The sequence below is a fragment of the Giraffa tippelskirchi genome, chromosome 13 (assembly GCF_054371585.1).
Source record: "Giraffa tippelskirchi isolate mGirTip1 chromosome 13, T2T-mGirTip1v1.2.pri, whole genome shotgun sequence".
NCBI lineage: Eukaryota > Metazoa > Chordata > Mammalia > Artiodactyla > Giraffidae > Giraffa > Giraffa tippelskirchi.
In genome coordinates this window covers 114,285,211-114,293,086 of record NC_137287.1, presented here as the reverse complement: position 1 = coordinate 114,293,086, position 7,876 = coordinate 114,285,211, and the positions used below count along the sequence as shown (strand labels likewise).

At 49.5% G+C, this 7,876-nt stretch overlaps 1 protein-coding gene across 2 annotated transcripts; it reads left to right on the top strand.

Annotated features, from left to right (window-relative positions):
* The first annotated feature begins 1,238 nt into the window (after window positions 1-1,238).
* Window positions 1,239-7,332, top strand: FITM2 (fat storage inducing transmembrane protein 2). 2 transcript variants are annotated; one of them, XR_014073154.1, is made up of 3 exons: window positions 1,239-1,487; window positions 3,990-6,798; window positions 6,995-7,332. XR_014073154.1 is itself a non-coding variant. In XM_081557047.1 (2 exons), exons 1-2 carry the CDS (start codon window positions 1,252-1,254, stop codon window positions 4,603-4,605), a joined length of 852 nt encoding a protein of 283 aa, XP_081413173.1. In that variant the 5' UTR covers window positions 1,239-1,251; the 3' UTR covers window positions 4,606-7,332. The 2 variants fall into 2 exon arrangements, 1 of the variants encoding a protein (XP_081413173.1); XM_081557047.1 differs by having other exon boundaries at window positions 3,990-7,332.
* Window positions 7,333-7,876: the final 544 nt, after the last annotated feature.

The window sequence follows — 7,876 nt, the reverse complement described above, 5'->3', positions numbered from 1 at the left end:
CATTCCCTTCTCTAGGGGATCTTCCTGACCCAGGGATCGAACCCAGGTCTCCTGCATTGCAGGCAGATTCTTTACCATCTGAGCCAACAGGGAAGCCCATAGAGATAATGAATATTTCAACAGAAACATTATTTTTGTCATAGAAGAAATGTAACTGGAACACAGAATCTATTATTCCATGGATATTTCTGCTTGGGAGGTGGTCCTGTAAGCAGCTTGATTGCAGACTTCTGGCCTCTAGAATTGTTAGAGAATAAATTTCTGTTGGTTTAAGCCAATACGTTGTGGTAATTTGTTTTGGCAGCCCTAGGAAACTAATACAGTAGCAAAGAAATGCTTTGATTTTGAGAAGCTCTGAATCAGATACCCAGCCATGACAAGGGATGAGAAGGTTTTGTTGTTGTTTAGTTGCTAAGTCGTGTCTGACTCTTTTGCGACCCTATGGACTGTAGTCCTCTAGACTCCTCTGCCCATGAAAGGGTTTAACTGTGTTAAATGAGTTACTGACTCATTAACATGCTCATTGGATTGCTGTTAACTCCCAGGGTCCAGCATTCTCACTCAATACAAATATGCAGTTATTTTAAAAAGGAAAATAAAGTATTTTAAAATGTAAATATAATAATTTCAAGCAGTTATTTTCTCACATCTTTGCATCTGGACCACCATAAGGACCCTCGAGTTCATAACTAAATCTTAGGAGAGGTAGATCTGTCCTCTTCCCATTTTACAGGTGGGAAAACTGAGACTCAATGGAGGAAGAGCCGCCAAGAGAGACTAAATGATGCTGGGACCACCGCTCCAGTTCCTACAGTGCTACCTTTATTCTTCCCAAACTGCTGCAAATATTCCCACAAGCGTTTATTCCTCTGACCACAGCAAGGCACAGAGGTTGAAATTCCAATCTGCTTTACCGTGCAGGCCAGATTTGGAGAACAAGGAAAGGATGGGCCCAGGGCAGCCAAAAATAGATAGAGAGATAAACAAATAGTTGCTATTTAATAAAAGAGATAGTGAAGGACAGGGAAGCCTGGCTTGCTGCAATCCATGCGGTCGCAGAGTTCAGGCACGACTGCGCAACTGAACAACAGTAACAAAAAAGAGGGATGAGCAATTCGGAGACAGGCGCGCTGCAGAGGCTGCCGGTGGCCAGGAGGGGGAGCGCGCGAGCTCCGAAGCCCGACGCCCCTCAGGGGCGGGACCTGCAAGCGGCGCGCATGCGCCCAAAGGGAGGCGGCAGCGCCGGCCTGGATGAAGGGCAAGACGGTGGCCGAGAGGGTACGCGGAGGCGGACGGTGGCCGACGAGGTCGGGTATGGAGCACCTGGAGCGCTGCGCGTGGGTCCTCCGGGGGACGCTGGTGCGGTCGGCAGTGCGGCGATACCTGCCCTGGGCTCTGGCGGCCTCTATGCTGGCGGGCTCCCTCCTCAAGGAGCTCTCCCCGCTGCCCGAGAGCTATCTCAGCAACAAGCGCAACGTCCTCAACGTGTGAGTGCGCCCCGGTCCTCTCCTGCCCGCGCCGTAGCCATCACTGTCGGCTTCCGCAGAAAGCCGGGGGTTAGCTGCTCCAATGAACGAGTCATTGGAAGGGGAAGTCCTTCTCCGCATCGTGGCAGCTGTGTCTACACGTGTGTCGCGATGGGGGGACCCTGGAATATAGCTAGTGTCACTAGCAAGTCGAGTTTGCACATCCAGAGCAGACAGTCTGAGCTTGACGGGGCAGGGTGTGTGTTCTCTGTGTGTGTAGAGGTGGGAGAGGGGAAGGGGGCATGAACCAGCCTCTGTGGCTGCTCCCCGTGCCTCCCCTCGGGATTAGGAGTTGGCCCCAGCTCTAGGGGAGATGCCACCTCCCTCCTGCCTGCCAGTGTCAGACCCTGAGCCTCCGCCGTAAGTCCTGTATCCACCCCCCTCCCCCACACACCCCCAGCTGGTGACGGAATCCTATCACACTTGGGTGGGGCAAGTAGACCTGCCTTCTTTCCCCAACACCCCTTCCCTGCCCCCACACTCCCACCTTTGAAAGCCTGTCCTAACCTGTCACAACCCCTCTTCCAAGATTATCACCCCGGAGTGGAACCCTCCAGTATGTGACCTTTCCCCTGGATCAGCTTGGATCTTCTCAGCTACTCAGAGTTCATGGCAGTGGCCCAGGAATGCAATTCCAGCTGAGCTCTTTGAGGACTTCTCCTTAAGTCCACCCACCCGCTCCTTTTTTTTTTTTAATTTATTTATTTTCTGGCCAGGCCCCGAGGTATGTGGGATCCTTGTTCCCCCACCAGGGATTGAACCCACGCCCTTGCATTGGAAGTGTGGAGTCTTAACCACTGGTTGGCCAAGGAAGTCCTTTTATTCTTTTTTTAAACCTCTTGAATTTTAAGTTTATTGACACAAACACTGATTTGCAATAGTGAAGGGAAACTCTGAAAGTTAAAACTTCTCCCTTGATGAGCTTCAGTTCTTCTTTGGAATCACAGTGTCTGTGATATCTCGCAACAGTCAGTCCAACTTTGCTCATCTACTTAAAACCCTGGTTTCTTTCTCCAGCATCTTCGTCAGATACCTGACAGGTCTTGACTCTAGCCAGATCCTTGCATGTCAGTCCCAGGGAAGATGTTCATGACAGGCGCTTGGGTAGGGTCTGAGGAAGCTTTGGGACCCAAGAAAGAGTCTTACTGTCTCTGTCCCACCTGCCTTCCTCACCCACTCATGGAGGCTGGGCTGAGACTAGATTGTGAGAGTGGTCCTGGCCCCTGGTGTCTCTTGCATGTATGTTGACCACACCTGGTCCCCAGGTCCTCCACCTTTGATGAACTCAGGGGTGGCAGACAAGGCATGTGCTGCTTAATCTGGCCTGGGTGAGCTGGGTGCCCAGCAACCTGGCAGACAAGTTCCTGTCATTTGAGAGTTTCCATGAATTCCGGTGTTTTGTTCCACATCTCTGTGCTAGTTATTGGGTTGGCCAAAATGTTACGGAAAAACTCGAACGAACTTCCTGGTCAACCCGATAATTAGTCAAAGGGAGCTAGTGAATTATTGGCTCTGAAAGGAATTTTAAAGGTCATTTTGTCCCCTCAGTTCTGTTTAACAGTTGAGGAAACAGAGGCCCAGAGAAGTGTGGTGATAAGTCAGAGTCAGGATTGGAACCTGGGTCTTCTAGCCTGAAGTCAAGCTTCTGTCTGATCATTTCTGTCACGTAGGAAAAAGCCTTGGTGTAGAAGAAGCTTGGGTTTGGGGGCTGGCCAAACCTTGGGCTTGCTGGTCTTGTGAGTGTGATCCTGGGCAAGTTACCAAACTATTCTTTATCTATGATATGGGGCTAATGACACCTTCCTCACAGGGTAACTGGGTGTTCTGTGGGAAAGTGGATGTATGTAAAAGGTCTGTAATTCCTTTCCTGAGCAAATAACATAGTGCTTAAGATAATAGACCCTGGATATGAACCCCCGCTCAACCAGTGATGACCTCTGCTTTGGGCATGATGCTTTTCTGTGCCTCTGTTTGTATCTCTGTACAGATAAGGTTTTCTTATCCATAAAATGGGGATAATAGCAGTACCTCCCTCATAGAGTTGTGTGAGGATTAGGTGTTAATGGCTTCCCTGGTGGCTTAGATGGTAAAGAATCTGCCTGCAATGTGGGAGACCCAGGTTTGATCTGGAAGATCCCCTGGAGATCCCCTGGGTCGGGAAGATCTCTTGGAGAAGGGAATGGCTACTCATTCCGGTATTCTTGCCTGGAGAATTCCATGGACACAGGAGCCTGGTGGGCTACAGTCCACGGGATTGCCAAGAGTTGGACACGACTGAGCAACTAACACTTTCACTTTCTTTGAGGTATTCATAGTTCATACACTTATATAGGTGAAGTTGTCATCTCTAGCTTTTATCACCTTTTTGCCTTTTTCCCTGCTCATGAGTCCAGAGTCCTGAGACATGACGCAGGACTCTCCACCACATCTCCAGTCTTTACTTCCGCTTTCCTCCTCTACCAGGTATTTTGTCAAAGTGGCCTGGGCCTGGACCTTCTGCCTCCTCCTGCCTTTCATCGCCCTCACCAACTACCACCTGACGGGCAAGGCTGGCCTGGTCCTGCGGCGGCTGAGCACCCTGCTTGTGGGCACAGCCATCTGGTACGTCTGCACGACCATCTTCTCCAACATCGAGCACTACACGGGCAGCTGCTACCAGTCACCAGCCCTGGAGGGGGAGAGAAAGGAGCACCAGAGCAAGCAGCAGTGCCATGGGGAAGGGGGCTTTTGGCACGGCTTCGACATCTCAGGCCACTGCTTCCTGCTGCCCTTCTGTGCCCTCATGATTGTGGAGGAGATGGCCGTGCTGCACGAGGTGAAGACGGACCGAAACCACTGTCTCCATGCAGCCATCACCACCCTGGTGGTGGCTCTGGGCTTCCTAACCTTCATCTGGGTGTGGATGTTTCTGTGCACGGCCATCTACTTCCACAACTTGTCCCAGAAAGTGTTTGGCACCTTGTTCGGTCTGCTGGGCTGGTACGGGACGTACGGCTCTTGGTATCTGAAATCTTTTTCTCCAGGACTTCCTCCCCAGAGCTCCAGTTTGAATTTGAAGCAAGACACTTACAAGAAATAAAAGAGAAACAAAAGGGATGAGGGCAGGACCAGGGTTAAAAGGTTTTCCATTTTTTTCTCCTTAATTGTTTAACTAAATGATCGATCCCGCTTCGGGAAGGAAGCTTACTGGGCCGTTTTGGGGTGGGGGGGGGCGGTGGTGGAGTCTGGGGAGCCAGGCCAGGCCCCAGACAGTTCTTGGTGACATCACGCTGTGTCACAAGCACCGCCATCCCCAGTCAGGCACTTTGCGTCCCTGGCAAGACTTGACCTTGATCTGTTACGTCCCTTTTGTCTCTGGATGGAGAGCTCAGGCTCCGCGAGAGGGCAGAATCAGGAAGGCCTCTTTGGTGTGGCTGAATGCGGGGGCGTGGGGGGGCCTCAGGACCCTCCCCTGCTGCCGTCACTCTCTCCCTGATTCGTAGCTGTCTTCTGTATCAAGGGCTGCTGATGCTGTTAATTAACAGCCATGCCCTCTGGTCAGTTTTGCATAAGCATTAATTTCCAGCAGGGTTCTTTATATATCACTACCAACCGCCTAAAAGACAACTCTGGTTGTAGTATTTGTTCTATCTGTAGATGTCAAATACTTCAACTGACTTGTGATTAACTACCAAAACAGTCACACTGGAGTGCCTCTGCGACGGAGTATTGGATACTTTTTATGTAACGAACACTGATAATTTTCTGTCCATGTTGTCTAGTATATATTGGTTTTTGGAGCAATAAGATTATCTCCCCTCCCCTTCTGTTTTGAGTGAATGCTTTATAGTTTTTAATAACAACCATGGTATTTGTTCTTTGTTGACAGAACTTCCAAAAATAACTCACGACTCCAATGTTGCACTTTGGCACATGTGTCAAGTGCCTTGAGGGTTTTTTAGAACACTAGAACATTCTCGCCTTTATGGTATTAAATTCAAACTCGTGGGGCTGTTTTCTCAGTTAAGAATCAAACTGGGAAGCAGATATTTGAATAACTTGTTGAATTTTAAGCTGAGTCAGAGTAATTTTGCAGAATGCCTATTTGCACTGAAACTCTCTTGACCACGCATCAGTGGTGTTAGACTGAACAGTGTTCCAGAGTCCTGTGATAATAAGTCTTCTGTCCGTTGGTATAGCCAAGGGCATTTTTACCCGTTTAGACAAGATTATGATAAGTCAGATGTGGAGGAAGGTGTCTTTCCTTGCTTCTGAGGGCAAGAAGCCAACTTGTTTGCAAAAATGTCCCTGTTAAATGGTGACTTGACTTTGGCCCCTCCCTCTTCTTAACTGGACTACCACCAAAGCCACACCAAACCAGGGTCTGTTCATCTGCCCTTGAACTTGACTTTTTCTTTCCCATTTGCAGCATTCTTAATTTCCAGCCTTGTCCTTGTGCAGCCTTCACTGTGAGAATGCTGAAAAGGGTTAGATACTCTGTTTCCTCTGCCCTACAAAGACACAGTGAGTGCTGTGATAAGATATCCCTTCCCTCTCTGTGTGTTTCCTCAAGCCTTTCATACCCAGCCCCTTGCATTTTGGATAATCATCCTGAAAGCTTCTTCTATACTCTTTGCCCCCAGTCAAGCCTGGTAATAGCATTAACTGATAAGCACTTGACTGGTTTAACTCAAGCTTAGGTTGCTAGGAGCTTGATGTCTGGGAAATTTTCAGTGTAAAACATATTGCTTACAAAGGTGTATTTAAAATATGTATCTTATCCAGCCACAGGTTATCCTGTATCGATCAAAATGTGAGGTGTGACGCATTGCACCCAAAGGTGGCAGAAGCACCTGGCAGTGAGATTCTGGAGATGTCACCCTGGTGCCGTGGGAGCATTGGCAAGATGTGATGGGCCCCCTGGGAGAATGGTTTTGCTCTCTGGAGCTTCATCTGTAAACCAGGGGTGGCCGAGGGGGTGGGGTAGGTGACAGGGGCTTGTTGAAGGGATCGAAATCTCTCCTAAGTGTCAGGTTCAGCACCGAAAGGCAACGGACACAACGTGAAGCCAGATATTTGTCCCACGGAAATCTCCAGACATTTCTCTCCTGCACATGTGATTCAAGCTCAGCCCTACATTAACTCCGTGGAAAGCGTCCGTTACCGAATCCTGTCGAGTCATTAGTCTTCCTCCACTTCCTGCTCAGTCTTACCATCTTTGCCTGTCGCTGGGGGACATGCTCTCCATCCGTATGTGAGACAGCATGGCAAGGCTGAAAGCATTCGGGCTTAGGTGAGTGTGACAGGTGGGTCCAAATCTCGGCACCACCACCGAGAGCTGTCTGACCGTGGGCACGCCTCAGTTTCTCCATCTGTAAAATGGAGGTGGTCCTGTCGGGATGAAGGGAAATGATGCAGGTAAAATGCCCAGCACACGGGCGTAGCAGGTGACCATCCCCCTGCTTCCTTTTTCTTGATTACGCCATTAGGACTTTTTGGCTCCTCTAGAGCAGGCAGGGAAACCAGCATCTTTGGAGTGCTATCCAGGGTCTGGGCGTCCTGTCGAAATAGTCTCGTCTTTTGAAAAGTGTCTGTTCGCCCGGTGCTGAACAAGAGGCTTCCGAGGGCGCCTGCGATCACAGAACAGCGCGCTTGGTTTGCTTCCATGTTGAGGTTCATTCACTGGCGCCTCGTTTTCCACATGCATCTGTCGTAGTCTGAGTACCAGATTGTATTTAGAGAATGGCTCTTGCCACTGTTTTTGTACACACACAGATCATGTGTGTAAACAGGCAAATGAAGTAAACTGGAGATAATGAAAACCCCACATTCCTGTGTCTCGTGTGTTCTTTTCCAAAACCCTTAATTCCAGAACTAGGAGAGCTCAGCCCGCTTTATGAAAGGAGGATAATTAGTGGAGCCTCTCGTCACAGATAGGGAATTTCAAGGCGGTCGTCACTCTTAATTATTTTCTCCTCAACCCTGGAAACTAAGGGTGGGTTGTCATGTATTTCTTAGCTTGATTTACCCCTTGCCTCTGTGCCACATCCGTGTCTCAGAGCCCTGAGGTCTGTATCTGCCAGATTTGCAAACAGTTTTCTTGGCAGTAGGAGGAAGGCTAAGCCTCGTAGAAGTAACACAAAGAGCGATTACAAAGTTGACTCAAACGAGGTCATCTGTGAAAGTGCCTTCTCGCTCTGGAGGCCTGCATGCCTGTGAGGACTTTCTGTACCTTTTAGCGCCTACTCCTCCGTCAGTGGGACCTGCTAGGTCCCTCCACGCGGTGTCTGTAGAAAGTTCAAGGGCTCCAGGATTTGACGCTCCTCCTACGGCAGAACTTCCCAGTTCAGATGCCCTCAGCAGCACCAAAC